This window comes from Sesamum indicum, linkage group LG11, assembly GCF_000512975.1.
Source record: "Sesamum indicum cultivar Zhongzhi No. 13 linkage group LG11, S_indicum_v1.0, whole genome shotgun sequence".
NCBI lineage: Eukaryota > Viridiplantae > Streptophyta > Magnoliopsida > Lamiales > Pedaliaceae > Sesamum > Sesamum indicum.
The window spans coordinates 6481725-6500316 of NC_026155.1; the positions used below are offsets into that span (position 1 = coordinate 6481725).

The 18592-nt window shown below is 35.5% G+C and overlaps 3 protein-coding genes across 3 annotated transcripts in view; 2 read left to right on the top strand and 1 right to left on the bottom strand.

The window, feature by feature from the left end:
• Window positions 1-454, top strand: part of LOC105173797 (transcription termination factor MTERF4, chloroplastic) — a gene marked incomplete in the record, with an annotated part of 1832 nt that extends 1378 nt beyond the window's left edge. Inside the window, 1 exon segment of the mRNA XM_020697989.1 lies at window positions 314-454. Coding sequence (XP_020553648.1) covers window positions 314-331 — 18 coding nt within the window.
• LOC105173424 (DAR GTPase 2, mitochondrial) lies at window positions 632-4490 on the top strand. Its single transcript, XM_011095152.2, has 8 exons — window positions 632-1131; window positions 1577-1681; window positions 2096-2173; window positions 2731-2881; window positions 3021-3091; window positions 3636-3732; window positions 3833-4023; window positions 4180-4490. Exons 1-8 carry the CDS (start codon window positions 832-834, stop codon window positions 4447-4449), a joined length of 1263 nt encoding a protein of 420 aa, XP_011093454.1. The 5' UTR covers window positions 632-831; the 3' UTR covers window positions 4450-4490.
• On the bottom strand, window positions 5584-13430 carry LOC105173425 (3-hydroxyisobutyryl-CoA hydrolase 1). Its single transcript, XM_011095153.2, has 14 exons — window positions 13241-13430; window positions 12848-12928; window positions 12093-12161; window positions 11848-11911; window positions 11105-11184; window positions 10898-10981; window positions 9173-9257; window positions 8720-8805; window positions 7838-7959; window positions 7122-7182; window positions 6917-7018; window positions 6208-6309; window positions 6088-6129; window positions 5584-5974 (listed from the first exon to the last, which is right to left on the bottom strand). Exons 1-14 carry the CDS (start codon window positions 13397-13399, stop codon window positions 5855-5857), a joined length of 1257 nt encoding a protein of 418 aa, XP_011093455.1. The 5' UTR covers window positions 13400-13430; the 3' UTR covers window positions 5584-5854.

Here is an 18592-nt window from a genome sequence, read left to right on the forward strand (position 1 = left end):
ATGGTCGTTAAGTGCCCCCAATTACTCGCTCTTCAAGTTGGACTCATGAAAAATAGTTACTACTATTTCAAGAGTGAAATCGGCCGGCCGGTAAAAGAGCTTGTTGAGTTCCCTGAATACTTAACTTACAGTTTGGAATCACGGATTAAACCACGGTACCAGAGGTTACAGAGCAAAGGGATTAGATGTTCTCTGGCCTGGTTCCTCAATTGTAGTGATCAGAGATTTGAAGAAAGACTTAAAGGTGAATACATAGAGGCTGAGAGCTCCTGCCCATCTTTCTATATGGGCGGCAGGTTAGAGCTTCCTGGTACGTACGGTTGCTTTGTAGGAATGTCTGTTTGTCAAATTATACTGTATTTGTCTCTGATTTACAATGGCATAAATCTTTCATTACTGTCTTCTCCAATGAATATTCAGTTCACTTAGCTTATGCATGACTCATTAGCTCTCTCCTCTGGACTTTCTGTTGAATTCCTTTGTGGGGCTGCTCTCATTGTACTGCAGAATTCAGGAAATTGCAAAAACATACAATTTAGCCAACTGCAAATTGTCTTGGGACCGAAAATCTGACTGCTCATTTCGTCAAAACTCGTTCAGATCTTGTCCGATTTGGTCATTGTAGCGCTATCAATACATTAAAATCAAGTTTCAACGTAATCAAACATTACAAACCAAATGTCGTATCAATCTATGTTAAGGGTCAAACTCGCAGTATTCAGCAAGAACTACAGACCTAGGCATTAGACTACTGTACTTATGGTCAATTACTCAAAACTTTTAGGGGTGGTTTATAAATTACACAAATTTCATGGTAGCTACTTGTAATGAATGAATCATTTTAGACATTCCCGTATTTTTCGCGTCAAAGAAGGGACGGTTGTATTTCGCAAACTGCCGTTAATTAACAAGTCTGCCAAAGGGTTCAACTCTGACAGCTGCGGATATCTTGTTCAGCGTCCAATGGCCGCAGCAGAAACTCTGATTCAAAAGATAGGTAAAGCAGTGAAGGAAGTGGCGAAAACCAGAAGCTCAGAATGGTGGTACACTCCTCACATGGCCGCAGCTTCTCGCGCAATTGACGAGCGCATCCCACTCGTTGATCTTGTTCTTGAAGTTAGAGACGCTAGGGTACACTTTTTTCTGGACATATGGATATATCTGTCGAAATGACTACAATATGTTTGTTGAAATGCCTGAAACATTTGTTGCACGTATGTTTGTCACGGTTATGGAAACTAATCTTGAATTCACCGTTGATGTGTTGGTACATTTGCCTGGATATATATATATATTTTTTGATGCTTGTACTCACATGTATGTTGAAATCCCCAACTGAATTTTTTTTTCTTGTTTTGGTTCTTGAGATGTATTAATGCATGCTACAGTTTTTGGACGCGGGGCTTCGATTTTCTGATTAAAAGGTGGAATTTTAGTCGAGGTTGTTTGCAGCATGAAGTTCCTGATGAAAATAATGAGTAGTTGCGGATTTACATAGTTGAGAATGAATAAATGATAATGTGGTGTCTATAAGTAGCTTGCTGATTGATATTCCTTCTCTTCTTTGCTATTTTAGATTCCACTCTCATCGGAATATTTGCAATTGAGAAAATTCCCATCTTCCTCAAGGCGCGTCATTGTGCTGAATAAGATGGACCTCGCTAACCGCCCCCAGACAAAGGTAACTGGTTCATCTCCTTTTTGGCTGTGTTCTTCAACAATGCCCCCCTATTCATGATCACAGACAAGTTGCAGTTTCTTATGTTAATTAAATCATGGAGACACTAGTAAACTTGAGCTAAAGCAAATTATGAATTTCGGTGGTAGTTGGAGAAAAAAAGATACCAAATGAAATATAGAAATGCTTTCACTAGTCCTGAGGTGCCATGATACAACCTTATCATCCTTTAAATTGCCATGAAATACTGGACTTGTTGTGATTTGTAGAGAAGAGAAAAGTGAATCATCCATGCAAATTTCATAAAACATTAACAATATGTACTCTCTGCTTTCGCTTCTTTCAAAAATCTTAGACTGCAAGTTCTGCAATCGTGCGCTCCTACTTGGAAGTTAATCTATGTATCTTCTTTTGCAGGAGTGGTTGAGGTTCTTTGAGGAACAGAAATGCATGGCTTTTGGAGTAAATTCACATAACAGGGAGAATATCAGGGAGGTAATATTGATATTAATAAAAGAAATGAAGAAAAAATTTTATTTACTCCCGATGGCTTATTACATGTCAAACAAATATTTTTTTGTCTAAACTACTTTATAAGGGTGAAGATATACCTCCTCATATGTATCAACGTGTGAAAATGTATAAGGGTAGTTTGGTCATAAAATTTTTTTGACCTGCAATAAGTTAGTAATAAGTCAATCAAGGGTAAATATAGATTTTCAATTTTTTTGTTAATATCAGCAAATTCGTGAATTTTGACTACCAGAGTCATTTAATTGTTGACGGAAGCAAACCTCAACGATGCTAAATGTAATTTTCTAAACCGCATAGGTCTACATGTAATTAGACCAATTTTAGGGGAGGGCGGTGTAATTATCCTTATTTAAAATAAAGTTGTCATCAGTGAATATTTCTTCGCATTTTTCTTAAAATCCATATTTTCTGTCGCCTTTATTTATCAAATATATGTCTTGATGTTCAAATGATATTAATCTTATTGATGCCTGAGTTTATGATCTTATAGTCTTGGGTATAAATTTAACGAATTGCAGTTTCTGACCTTTCTACAAGGCAGAGTCAGAGAATTGAAGAAAAAGGATGGTACTGCTCATGCCATAACATTAATGCTTGTTGGTATTCCTAATGTGGGTAAATCTGCATTAGCCAACTCTTTGCATCAGGTTGGAAGGATTGCTGCAGCAGGTGCTTATGTCTTTATTACTCTTATTGCTAAATTGCTAATCAATATGTTTGTTAGTCGTTTGAATTCTCAGTTTTTAATCTTTGTTCACTCTTCTTTTCCATTATAAACTCTTCTTCTCCAACTTTGTGTCCTTTGAAGAGAAAGGGAAGTTAAAGCATTCTGTTGTGAGTCCACAGCCAGGGGAGACAAAGAGTATAAGCAGCTTAAAGGTGTGCAATTCCATCCAGATGCACTATTATGCTGTTTCCCAGTGAATGTTCTTTCCATTTGTACAATTTTGATTAAGTTGGTTCCTTGCTTTTCCTTACAATATTTATGTTTCTAATGTAATAAGCCGGTTTGTAGCGTCATGATTCTTGATGACTATCCTTCCACCTTTTGATCTTTTGCACAATTGAAAAAGGTACGGAAGAAAAAAATCTCTATTTGAGGGGGCTTCTTCCTTTACCTATGAATTCCATTGGATACCGAAATGATACATTGGAAGAATCTGTTGGGTCTTCCAATATCAATAGGTTGATTGTTTCGCTCCAGTATCTCCCAAAAGGAAAAAAGATCTATGAGAGTTGTTTCCTGAATCCGAAAGAGAGTACTTGGGTTACTTCTCTCTATTTATGTTTGTTCATCTATCAGTGTGAATAAACTTAAACAGGAAACCGCAGCATAACAGTAGCAACTGCATTCCCATCTGAGTCTGCTGAGTTTTGACAATTTCATTATTTTCATTCATTAAGCAGCTTTTTTGAACTGCAGATTGCAAGTCATCCTAATATATATGTCTTAGACACACCAGGTGTATTGCCTCCTAACGTGATTGATGATGGTATCTGCTCTAAGCTTGCTTTAACAGGTATAATCACTAAAGTGACAATTCAGATGCCTCTGATGAACTTCATTATAGAATGTAAAGATTCCATATATGTTTAGAGAATTTTGTTTCTGAAACACAGGAGCCATCAAAGATAGTGTGGTTGGGGAAATACAACTTGCTGAATATTTTCTTTCCATCCTTAGCTTGAGCGACGAATACAAGAAATGGGGAACTTTACCTGGTTTTGAAACTCGACAAGTATTAAGCAACGAAGGTATTTCCAATCCGGACAATCGGCAGAAGAGGCAATATCCAACTGATCACACTCAGGTACACAATAATGTTCAGATTAAAGATTGCTCCCTGTGGATTCTGATATGTAATTTTGTTTCATGCTTTCTTTAAGACAAGTTTGAGATCGGAACCATATGCAACATAACATACCTCATGACTGCCGTAAACTAATAACCCTGATTGTCGATGCAGGATTTCATTGTCAACAACGTAAGACGCACTCTCTTTGATACAGTCTCATCTTTTACCGGTTGTATAGAAAGTGGGAAAGATCTAGCACGACTAATTGAACAAGAACTCGAGGTTCTGCGGAAGGTTTTTCATCTTCCTTTAGAGTCAGAAGAATCTAGTTATTTTAGAGCAGCTACAAAGTTACTCAATCTGTATCGTACAGGAAGGCTTGGTCATTACACTTTAGACTCTCTTCCAAGTAATGATCCAACGCTTTCCCCTTGGTTATAATAAGATTCAACATATTTCTACTTGCACATTTTATTAGTTGATATGGTTCTTTTAAGGTTTATTAATTAAAATTTTATTTCCATGGGGCATATTTGAACAGTAGGAATTAAAACCGGTTCTTTTTGCTCTTTTCGTAGTAATTACCGCAATTTTTATCCAAGAAAATTCAATAATTTGAGTCTGTCACCAGCAATGAATTTCATATAAAATATTTTCAAGAGGTGAAAGTCCAACAAATAACCTAGCTAGTAATAAAAGCTTTTCTTAAAGTTGTGATAAGTAATAGAATTCCATCGGGGATAGTTTGGTACTCAAATATATAGCCACTGCAATTTTGATTCTCAAACAGTTTAAAATTAAATTCAGTCCTTCCATTAATTTTTTCGTTAAACTTAACTGAAATTTCATTTAAAATGAAAAAAATTACTATTTTTCTTTCATTTGTGGTATTTTTCAAGTTGTAATTCAATACACCTATATTTTTTATTTTTTTTCAAACTTCAAAAGAGAATAAAATTTTCTAAATAATCTTAACAAAATATTGTCAATAAATTTTAGAGAATTCACTGCTTAATTTTTTTTTTATTCTCTTTTGAAGTTTGAAGAAAAATAGAAAAAAATAGATGCATTAGATTACAACTTGAAAAAAAAAAATATTTTTTCCACTTTAAATGAATTTTTCATTCAATTTAACAGAAAAATTAACAGAATAACCAAAAGTGCAAAAAAAGTTAAATTTGAAGACCAAAAATTACAATCTTAAATTGTTTGAGGACCAAAACTGCATTAGTGACTATATTTTTTAGAACGAAAAATACATTTATTCCAATTCCATCACATACACATTAGATTTGAGTCCATTTAAAATTTGTCCTTCAAATATAAAAGGGTTATTAAAATACAAAGGAAATATTATTATAACATTGTAAAGAAAATCATGAATTACAGTTTGAGGAGCTTATGTCCATTACTCATGTCAGCAAGCAAGCATATTATCAACTTAAGGAAATAATACTACAATAAAATACTCAGCAAGGAGCAAAATGGTCTCTCTCTATTGCGCACAAGCACATAAATCACTATAATGAGATTTGTATCTGCTCTTTGCAGAACTTTTACCAACATATAAAGATCTGATCAAGCAGCATACTTTCATTGATAAAAGAGTTCATAATTCCACAGGTCGTCATGTACTTGTCCCAGCACATGACTGGGTGAAATGAGCGCAATGTAAACATCTGAGGTACATTATGTACTGATTAATATCTCGTAAATCACTGCATATTTTTGTTGTATGCATTATGTCATGACATTATTCGGGAACATCTAAACTCGAGTTCTGAACCAAAGTTACATGATTTCATAGCTACATATAAGCCATCGACTACAAAATTTAAATTTGAACTTATGAAGGCAAATTTGACCTCTGGGGGAGCTTCAGATCCTCCCAGTCATCATGATTTACTTTGGAGAAGTAGCGGTCAACCATTTCATCACTAACTGACTCTATCTTGGAAGGCTCCCACTGCAGAATCAGGAGAACGAAGGTCTCAGCAAAAAGTGTCTGTACTTAGCTTTTTCTAATGAACTTCACAACTAGTTCATAAGGGACAATGGATATATAAAATGTTCATGCACCTTTGGATTTTTATCTTTGTCCAACAGTATAGCTCTGCAACCCTGAATTCGGAACAGACATTAGACATTTACAAATGAGTATATATAGCAAGGCCAAATTTGGGTTGGTCATTTTTGTACCTCGACAAAATCCTTGCTAACATCCCCACACATCACATGACAAACCATTCTGAATTCTCGGACAAGGCATTTATCAATGCCCTCTTGCCTCCCTTCTCTAATCTGGAGAGAGCATGCAAAAATATATATTGAAGTATCAATTCCTAATTCTTGGAGCTTTTGTTCTTAGAAATTAGGACTTGAATTTCTAGTCCCTAATTTCTTTCAGAGCAAAACCATTCACTTATCTTGGCTTTTGTTCTCTCGGAAATATGCCAGCAATGGGATTTAGCAATTTCAGTAATCTACACCCAAACAAGTATTATCCCTAGTTTATCTATGCTGATATTCTATTTGGCATAAGATATATCTAACAATGTGTAACAATTCAACCCCTGACAATCAGAATGATCTTGACATGAAGACAAGGCATTTTAAATTTTTTCATATTAACTTTAAAATATGCAGACTTTTTTCTGACATTTTAGATTCTCCTGCATTGCAAGTTATTTTTAGGGAATGCTGGTTCACTTTGAGGAACTACAAACAAGCTGTTGCTGAAAAGACTTTTAGCCACCTACCTGACAAGTCCTTTTGTTACTGACCACTGTTAACCTAATTTAGACTAATGATGCAATTTGTGAGCTTGAAGATCTGTTGAAAACTGAATTTCAAATCTAAAAGAATCAACTCTTGACAGGCAGAATATACAACTAAAACTGATCCATACCGATCTAAGAGAAATTTTAAGGCTTGTAGGGGATGCTTTCTTCAGTGACTGAATTGTGGAAGAGATCCAATCATCATCCTTGTGAGCAGCTTCCTCTTCCTCCTAGGAGTGTGAAAGCAAAAGATAAAAGGATAAAAAACTGTGAATGTCTAAAAGTTGCCTGCACAAGAAGCACCAGATAGAACTTATATCCTTGTCATCTTACGAGAGCTGCTATAATCTCTTCAATCGTTCCTCGAGAAAAGCATTTATTAATGATGTCCATCCTGCAGTTATGGACACCGGACAATGATTAGATGCTTAAATGCGGACTAAACAACGAAACATGTTGTAGATAAGTTAAAGATGAGACTAGTCTGACATGGCTGTGTAACATCTCAGGTGTGAAGCAAGAAATTACATGTATATAAACACACACACACACACAAAAGGGTCTAGTTATTAATGCTTGTGTCTGATAAGGGAACAGAAACAACAAAGGACTACTGAGATTATTTTGGGAGCATATAAATTAGTACATCATTCAAAAATTGAAATGTAAACAAGAGGAATATAAAAGCATCATCAAGTCAATCAAACATCATAAGCTATTCAATCAGTTAATTGTATAAGTAGGGTTGGGTTTGTAAAATATAAAAACAATGTATGATAATTAAATATTTGTAGCCCTACACTCTATGGAAGCTATGGAGAATAATTTAACTCGTCTAATGAATGCTTTCTAGTTCTAGATAGCGTAATGCAGGAGTACCAAAGAAGTTCTAAAATCAAGTATGAAGAAGTATCATAGGTAACAAGGATGCAAGAAAGTGCCTAACAATTTGGTCACAAATGATGATTCAGTTGTGCTTTTCTATGAGGCAGTTTTTCCTACGGTCAGTAGAGAAAATTCTATTATGCTAGGATCAAGAATAATCTTACTTGTGGTAAGCGCTATTATCTTTTAGATTTGGAATCTGTGAGAATTCACCAATGACAGAAGAGATAACAACTGGATTGCTGGAATCTGCTTTAACAAGTGCTTCTTCTAACGATGTCAATCTCTGTCCAAAAATAGAAGCACATCTAAAACAATCAAATATGCACTCATTTGCAAAAGTTCTCTGCAACTAAATTTTGATTGGGCACTGCTTGACACAGTAGTCCAGAATCAGTTTGCAAAAAAATTCTAAGCTTTATAAAATGTTAACTAACTGAGGTTCAGGCTTCACAAACTAACAGTTACTCTTTAAGATGCTTTCCAACACAATATAATCAGGCATAAACATGCTATGGAAAAGAAGAGATACAGACAAAGCAATACAGTCTGAAAATTTCTAAGAACATCTCAATGAATACCAGCCAGAAACTTCCGCGTCTATCAAGAAATTTTTCTGTTGAAAAGTATACATCTATACTCCTTATTAAGTCTCAATGCCTTATAGAAACTAACTGGGTTATCATTGTATCAACTTACGAAACTACCCCTCTACCACTCTTAAAATTACTTGAAAGAATTTTTAAAATTGTAATTTCATACTAATAAAACTCCATGCTGTCTGTAATTAATTCAACTCATGTGCTTTACAACTGCATTCCCACTTTTTCAGCAAATATGGGGAATAAATTGTAGCTACTAATAACATTGTATTTTTATTATTATTCAGTATACTTATTCTCATTTGATTTTATTAATGTAACTTCATTGTAATTTAAAAATTATATTGTTAAATATGTAAATTATTGCACATGCATCGAGTGTGTCCGATCACTAGTTTTTATAGAAAAGATTGTGCATTCCAAAGGAACTGGAAAGGATTATACCTCTGATTGAACAAAATGAGTAGCTAAACCACATTTAAACATTTCAGCGCCATCCAACCTTACACCTGTGAGGCCAAGATATTCTCCTGCCAGAAAGTGCAGATTTCGGTAAATTAGAGAGATTTACATTTGCATGCAGATGTTGCTTTCCAAAAGAAGATCAAGGATGGAGCAAAATATGACAGATAAAGTTTCCACAATAGGAAACAAAATGTAAAGATAGGCTAACATTTTTTTTTTCCTAAAGAAGGAAATATGATCTAGATGTAAATACAGTAACATAAAACTGCAAATCAACTAATTGAAATTTGGGACACAAGAATGTATACATTCATCTCATCCATAAAATAGCTCCTTTTGAGATTTAAGCAACTCATAAATCTAAATTGTTCTATCTCAAAGTCTGTACATCTACTTAAAACATGGCATATGAAGGACATAACAGGAAATTACCAAAGAATCCAGGGAGTCTTGACAAAAAGTAGGAAGAACCTATATCTGGGAAAAAACCCAGCGCTGTTTCAGGCATAGCAAAAATCTGCAAGCTCAGAATGAAAACAGAAGTTGATCAACACATAAATCATCTCTTCCAAAGGGAAATATTATGAATAACTTAATGATCAAATCAAATAGAATCAACTGTTATAGACATTTCAGTCAATCATGATATAGCATACATCTAGAGTTCAGATGCTCAAATCATAGTATTTACCAAATATTAACACATCAAGTCTGAAGAGAGGTATTGGATAAGCATAAATCCTAATGAGTCCAAATTAATGGTCTCCATACCCTGGTCAGTAGACTCACTAGAAGCCAAGCTTTTAGTGTGTATTTTAGGTCAGGTATAAGTAAATGATCTTTGAATAGAGAATATATTATGCTGAAGTAAGCAGCGGCAGCAAAAAAGTTCTCAATTCCGTCAAGTGTGCGTCATTACTTCAGCACAAACAGCAACTTGGTTCATGGACCAATGGGGTTCTTTAATAATTTATGCATAGCACTATGCAGGGTTACAATAGATTGAAATAAGTGGGAACAATTAATTCTTCTAATCTAAAGCAGCTTTACAACTTCACAACTATGACCAGATTTGTTTGGAACCCAGTACTCCAGTTGGCATCATCTCTTGTAGCAAATGAAGCTCCTGAAGTATAGAGTTTTTTGGACTGAGATTGAAACCCATTTAGTTTACCAATATCAGTATTTCATCCTAAAGAATCTCAAATACAATCATCAAACTTAAATGACTTATGGCAATGCCGGTATTTCATCGTAAAGAATATTCAGTATCCTTATCAAACATATATCACTTATGGCAGCTAAAAGTCATAATAACCTTTTAGTTTCAGTTAAGACATCTCTCATCCCATCTTTTCTACAGGAAAGAGCTACAGTGCTTCATCTACATGTGCTAATTTATATGATAAATGAAAATCAATGGAAACCTTGGTCCTTTATATGCACTAATAATTCATGGAGACGAGCAATATCAAAACTCTGCATAAGCTTTCAACCTTCTTGGGCCAATTATCCTGTTTGAAGTCTTGCATTTGTGACACTCTTTTAGCAATTGTTTGTTGTATAGTTTAGATATCAACCAAAAGCTATTCTAGTATGAACCCATCTTGATATAAATTTACATCTAACAAATCATAATCTTATCTTTTTTCTGTTTTTTTCTCCTAGGTCAATATCCTGGGCAGTAATTTACATATAAGCAACCTTACTAATCCCTCCTGAAGTTTTGGTTCCACACCCATTCTTATTGTGTGATGATGGGTGCAATTTCTGTCAGATTTATTAGTTCCTGGTTCAACATATAAATGATAATATAGCGAATATCGATTGTATTGGGTAATTTCAGTTCTGTTCTTTTCTAAATATCACGTGTGACTTAAGTAGTTTACCTCATAAACTACTGTTTTGTTTCCCTGTTTTTCAGTCTCGACTCTTGAGGAACCAAAATAAAATTTCTTGACAGGATTTTACTTTGAATTTTATTTCACATACCCCAGTGCATTTAGTAATTATCTCCATATACACAATCATACAACATGAATACATATACATGCATATGTACATATGGACGTATATAAATATAATGACAAACATGGTTAAAGTGTATCAAGTAAATATATGAAATTCATAAACATCAAGACAGAAAAAGATTATTACCGTATTCTCCGTAGCAATGCGGAATTTACCATGTACAGACGCACCTGCGCCTCCTCCCATGACAATTCCATTAAGAAATGAAACCTTTGATCATATTTGCAACAAACAATAAGACTTACTGAATATTTCAAATGAAAACGCAGCAACTAAGTAAAACTGATTAAACAGAAATAGCAAACAAACATGAATCTTTTGCTAAGTTAGCACCTGGGGCTTATTATATGTAGCCATCACATAGTTCATTGTAAATTCTTTTGCAAAATAATCTGCGCCTGACTTCCAATTACCTGAGTTCACAGAAAATGATCTGGTATTATCAACTTTAATAAGATCCTCTAATTATAAATTAAATAATGCTGGTAGCATTTGAAAATGCAGGAACAGCTAAGCACATAGATTTGAACGTGAGCAAATAAACTAACAGCAGGCATATAGTTTAAGGACAAAGCGTTTACGAGCGCTCACATCATATTGATTTATGACTGTCAAACTCAGTAAGCAGCAAAATTGGCTCAAGGGGGTTGATCTTTGAGAAAACTGAAGCATTTGTCAACATGGTGAAAGCAAACATAGGAGAATACTTTAAATAATAAAAAGAAAAGGACATTAACACAAACCGCACAAACCTTGATCTTCTAAAAGTGAAAATAAGACATCCATTACTAAAATTATATCAATATAAGTACCATAGAAATTTGATACTCTTATTTGTCTTGCATAGTTACCATTCTTCAAATCTAATTCGACCACGCTGTTGATATTCTGCCATTGTAACCAACATAAGACACTCAAAGATTCAAGACATCAACTTATACTGTAGAACTGATTGAATTTTGATCCTCATTTACATGTAAGCGTCAGATCCAAATACAATTTAAACCCATAGTTGATTGGATTCAAGGATCGATTCAGAATATCCAACAATCATGGATTAAGTGTCCGCAGTCTACCTTGATTAATATTACGAGCAACTGCTGCAACATCAGCTCCAGCTGAAAATGCTCTTCCATTTCCCTATTATTAACAGCCGGAAGGAGAAAAAGAGAGAAAATGATAAATATAGAGCATAGGAATTGACAACACCATTTCTACAAACATAGGAACCTGGAGGCCACAGCTTTAATCACCAGTGCATCACACTTGGCCAGGCAACATGCAGCCCATTTTTGTAATTTATAGTATTGATGAAACATACCTTTAAAATTATTAATTTGATAGAAGAATCTTCTGCACAAGCAAGAAAGATATCCAACAAACGAGACACCTAGAGTAACACGAAGAAACATTTCAGTACATGATTGTACTATGCTCAATCAGGATACCACTTGCTACCTTGTTTTCCAGTTACAGAACACAATTAATGCCAAACACAATCAAAGTACACATTAGTTGGGAGGAAAATTAATACTGTAAGCAGAGGCAACATAGGACTTATATTATGTCTGAATATTAAGTTTGTCCGCTTCAATTTATCATCGGGCATGAGACCATGAGTCAAGTCCCCATCGCATATCATCATGAAAAAGACAGACATATGATCGTTCATATTAAGTGGTTGGAAGCACAAGAAAGCAATTTCGAGAAAAGATATCAGATATGAGTGGAGTACAAAGAAACACCTCGAAGGCCGGGAAAATATTCCCTTCTCCGTGCAAATAAGAATATGAATGAGTAAAAAAAAATGCATTGTATCACAGGAGAAATTGCACATATCCATATAGGTAAACTATATAACAGCCAACTTCCTAGAAGACTATGACATCTTGTGCTCACCCTCAGTCCTATTACTCTAAAAACAAATGCATGCATAAATATATAGCATTTTGCATTAATCAAACAACAGAGACAAATGGTCTTGAATTATTAAAAATATAAATTCTCAAACAATTACTAAGCGCTTACCCTGTTTCAACAGTATTTATCTTATTGAAACACAAGATCAATACATACCATTGCAGCCGAAAGTGCATTGAGCTGCTTAGGCCTGTTGAGCGTGATAATTCTCGCAGACGGCTTCTCTTCCACCAACACCTACCGACAATTAGCAGTTTTAAAATATTTGGCAACAATTCAAGTATGAAACTGAACTACGAAATAAGCCCACAAAAGAGTTGGAACATAATTAGAAAATTCAAGCAAAAGGACTGCATTTTTAGTTGATTAGTACATAAAAAAAACAATTTAGCCCGTTGCTTTGCTATACACGAAAAGGAAAACACAGCCAATTAAAGATAACCTCGAACTGTAACGAGATTTTCCAAAAACAATTAACTTAATTTTTACCTTAAAACAAATTTAAACTTTACAACTAAAATTAAGCACACAAATTTCAATTTTGCATACCTGATCGGTTTCTTCGCTGGTAGAAGCCATGGTACTTTGAGAATCTCCTTCTTCAATTTGTGGTAGAGGGATTGTAACAAGACTAACTTCGTCGTTTTCAACTGAACTGTGCAGCTTACAGTGAACAAGGCATGAGTGACAAACTGATTCGCTTTGCATCCCAATCCCTTCAAAAGCGATAATAACGGAAAGACCCACTTATCTTTATAAAATCCAACTTTGACCCTTAATAAAGTTAAATGTTTGTTTGAAGAATATTATGAGGGGATCAGTAGAATATATTAATCAAAATATAAACATTAGTTTATAATAAAAAATAATAACAAAAAAAATATATTATATATATTGATGAGTATCGAGTCCAGTAATACTAAAATGGTCGATGGATATCTGATGAAATCCTAAGATCAAAATAAAAATAACATAAGAAAACAATGGTGTACTAATTGAAGTAACTTGATAGAATATCGTGATAAAGGATTAATAATCATGTAGAGCGCGAAAATATACAAGAGACTTGCTGAAAATTAAGATAAAATATTAGGGGTGTAAACGAGTCGAGCTCAATTAATATTGGTGAGCTCGAGCTCGAGCTCGATTTCATGTGTTATGGAATGAGCTTGAGCTCGATGAGCTCTTACAGTTCAAGCTTGATCTAAATTTCGTTCAGTTCAACTCTAGCCTGACTTCGAGCTCCTTAAAATCATTCTTACAAACTTTCTGCAACTTTAAAAGGGCGTGATACAGGCTCTAACACGACAATAGTCTTGACAGATTATACTCAATCAATCAATCCAACGAAAAATCTAGATCAGCCCAAGAATCGATAGTTGCGTACGAGACTTAACCTACAGCCCATTAGGAGATCCACAAGAAAATCTACAAGGCCCACTAAACTAGATGCATACTACTAGTAAACAAAAACAAATGGGGAATAGAACAAAGGTTGTTAGTAGTAGGAATTTAGCAGTATTTGTGGTGGACACTTGTTCAAAAATCCAAGCAGTAGTACGTGTATTTCCCTGATGAGAAATGAAAATTATGGCAGAACCATTTTTATAAAAACAATCACTATGTTTGGTTTCATATTTTCGTATTTTTCGAAATAAGATAAAACACATTCAATATTTATTTTTGTATTTTTATATTTTATCTGCGTGTCTTTTTGTTTTTCAACTTTCTATATATAATATATGTACATTTATATATATAATAAAAAGACACATGATTTGACTAAACAGTGATTTTTGTCTCCTAAAAATACAACATTAAATATATAATAGTTATATATATACATATTTATATATAAAAGAGATGATTTGATAATGAACAATGATTTTTGTCTCCCAAATCCCAACATTAAACCCACATCATTTATTTTAAAATATTTTAAATTACCTTAAAATACAAATCTAAACATTACCATCTATTTTCAACACACACTTACTTATCTCTATTTTTCTCTCCCTATCTTCAAAACATAAAACAAAATACTCAAAATACAAATCCAAACATTAAGAATTGTTTTCTTCCTCATCCTCTAGAGCCTTTATCCTAGCTCAAATCGAGAATAGCCATTAATCTTCTTATCATTGGTGCTTTTAATATCGTTCTCCCATGCCACCCAAGCTTTGGAGGAGGCCATCCTCTCCTCTTCGAGCGCATGGCTGAGCTCGCTACTTCCTTGGACCAAAAAAGCCAAATCAACAATCATCGCCATGAATCCATGCTTTCTGCCCTTGAGCTGCGTTTCGGTCCATCGTCTTTTGATAATCATCAAGCTGCCCTTTTCAAGTTACTTCAACACGAGTCAGTGAGTAATTTTCAGGCAGAATTCGGACGTCTCTGGAATCGAGTTGTCGGTTTTTCCCCCGAATCTATCCTAAACTATTTCATTCCTGGGCTCCATATGGACATCCAACGAAAAATGGTGGTCTTCCAATCATTGTCGATAAGTCAGGCCATTGGGCTTGTTAAATTCTTTAAGGCTAAGGCCCTCGATGCGCGTCCGCTCTGCTTTGTTCCACCACCACTACCATTGGGCCCTCTAGCTTTATTACCCATGCAACTAGCCTGCCAACTCTGTCTCCTTGTCGTCTGGCTCCAGCTAAAATGCAAGGAGGTGAGCCTAAGGCCTATGCTTCAATTGTGATGAAAAGTTTGGTCGTAGACATCGTTTCAAGGCCCAACAGTTTTTTCTTTTCAGGGGGACGACCCAGCCCCTCCTAACCCTCTAGACCCACTAGTTGACACCCCTTCCGAGCCTATTTTGCTGCCGCCAACCCCATCATGGTTTTTACCCCTCGAACCACCTTCCGATGGTGTGCACTTTCAGCTTTCTACCGCAGCGGTTTCCAGCACCAGATCACCCCGCACGTTATGTTTGATGGGGCCAATCCGTGAGCATGAACTAACGGTTCTAATCGATTTCGGCAGCTAGCACAACTTTCTGCAGCCACGTGTTGCGGATTATTTTGGTCTCTGGTATCTCCTGTGAGCTCTTTCTGATACTTGCGGGAAACGAGGTCACGTTATATTGTTCTGGCGTCTGCCCTAACGTCTCGCTCAATTTGCGATCACATTTCTTTTCCATCTCTTTGTATGTGATACCTATCTTTGGGGTCGACATTGTCTTGGGTGTGCAATGGTTGGCGACACTTGGGCCATTCTTTTTCAACTTTTTGGTGCCATCCATGCAGTTTTACCAACAAAGATGTCTTGTTTGACTCATCGATTTTCCTTCAGTCACCCCACAGTTTGCATCCTTTGCCCAACTATGCTGTTTGGTCACCACCAACGCTATCGACTCGTTATGCCTCTTCTCCTTTAACTCAACCCTCGTAACCACTCCACCGTCCCCACCTTCGAATCAGCCCCCCCCCCCCCCCCCTCCCCCCCGCCCGCATTCTTGCCACCTACCACCAGGTGTTTTCTATCCCATATGTCCTTCCTCCACGCCGTAGCCCATGATCACCATATACACTTGCAACCCAATCAACCCCCAATCAATATCAAACCTTACCATTACTGTCATTTTTAGAAGGATGTCATGGCTCAAATGATTACTGAGATGTTACAGGAGGACATTATTCGCCCCAGTCGCAGTCCCTTCTCGTCTCCTATGTTGCTGGTTTGTAAGAAAGACGGGACTTGGAGATTTTGTGATTATAGAGGTTTTACTGTTGTTAGTATTTGGGACACCGCTACGCCATTCCTATAGTGGATGAACTCTTGGACGAATTAAATGGTGCTACAATTTTCTCTAAGTTGGACCTTCGCTCCGAATATCATCAAATCCAGTTAACTCCTACTGGCGCTTACAAAACAACCTTTCAAATAGTGGACGGGCATTATGAATTCCTCGTCATGCCTTTTGGCCTCATGAATGCCCCTTCTACCTTCCAAGTAGTGTTAAATGACTTATATTGGCCTTTTTTGCGCCGATTTATCTTGGTATTTTTTTTCTGTGACATCCTTGTTTATAGTGCCTACGGGAGTTATCACTTCATCTTGAGCAGGTGTTACAAGTTCTACAGTCCAACTCCTTCTTTGTGGAATTGAGTAAGTGCACCTTTGGGGTACGTCCATTGATTATTTGGGGCATGTGATTTTGGTGGCCGACATCGCGGCCAACCCTACTAAGTTACAACAGGGGACCCTGAAGATGCAAGCGTTGTCGGCTTACAATTTGCTTAATATGCCAAGACACCAAATGCTCCACTCAATCACAACAGGGGACCCTATAGCCCCTCCTATTCCTCGCCGCATTTGGGAAGACATCAATATGGATTTCATCATGAACTTACCATCGTCGAGCGGTAAGATAGTGATCTGGGTGGTGGTGGATCGCCTATCCAAGTACGCCCATTTTGTAGGAATACCTACACACTTCACTGTTGCGTCTCTCATAGTTGCCTTTTTCGAAGGCATCTACAAGCTAGACGAAATGTCAAAATCAATTGTTAGTGACAGAGATCGAGTACTCATTAGCCATTTCTGGCATTGAGATATCTCCAAAACTCTTGGAATGTCTATTTTTTAGTGATAGGGCTTATCCAGGTGTTGGATATGTCATCTAGGAGATATACCACCAAAAAGAGATCCTATCAGATTAGCAAAAAATCTAGAAATGTTAATTACCTGCACCTTTGATCAGTTGAATTTAGCTGGCATTTATTTCGCTACTGGCATCCTTCTAAAGTGAGGTGGCCTCATATGTATAGAATATAGCTAATGTGGCGGTCGAGATGGATGGCATTGGACCTGTTTGTACGGGACCGAGTTTTGAGTATTGAATTGTTACCAAGATGGTAGAACCTAAGTTGGTTGGCATGCCATGTTTTGATCCTGTCAATTGCACTTGAGGCCTGTGCTAACAAAATTTGGGCCTGACTGACTTATGCAAATGGGTTGGATTTATCTCTTGGACTTGGGAAATAATTGTTGCATTGTCTAATTTACACACCATTACATGATAAATATAATTTGTTTGCTATTTGATTTAAAGAAGTTTTTTGGGATTAAATCATTTTAAGCCCATTAATTCTATATCAGATGCCCTTTTTTTTATATTTTTTATTTCATTATTAGATCAAGATATTAAATCCCAATTGGAAAATGCAAAATTCCCACGCGAGACATGAAATATGACATTTTCTCGTAATTAAGACTCATACGTATTTTTGGTCGTGACTTAAGTTATTTGATATTTTTTTCTTTTAGTTTTTTAGAGTAATATTTTAGTTCTATATCTTTTTAATTTTATAATTTTAGTCTGTTTTTTAATAGAGTTCACCGTTCTCACAAAAAAAAATGCATGTACTCTCATATAACATTTTAAAATCGATATTAACCCATTTTTGCCAGCATTGTTTATTATATAATTTTTTCGAGTAGCGTTTTGATTTTGTATCTTTTAGTTCGCGATTCCAATTCATTTTTTTTTCGGATGTCACCCTTCTCTCCAATGGAGGTAAACTCTAGAGAACAAAATGACTGGAATGGCAAAAAATTAAAAGATGTTGGACCAAAAGTTAAAAGACGAAAATGTCAAATTACCTAATTATGAAAATAAAGAATGTGTTTAATCCCATAACTGATGACCATGTCCGAAAATAAAAAGTTAATAGTAATTAATCACGGCTATGCATCAACTATTGAATTTTTTAAGTCATAACTAGAATTATGACAAATTCATATTTATAATTTAAAAAATAATTTAACTTTTTAGTGACATATACCAAAACTAACATTCAATCAGTCATAGGTGTTATTTGCAAAAACTTAAATTTAGTTATTTTCATATTATAACTTTAATTAAGCTAAATGAAGGGATTTTGTTTTTATACTTCA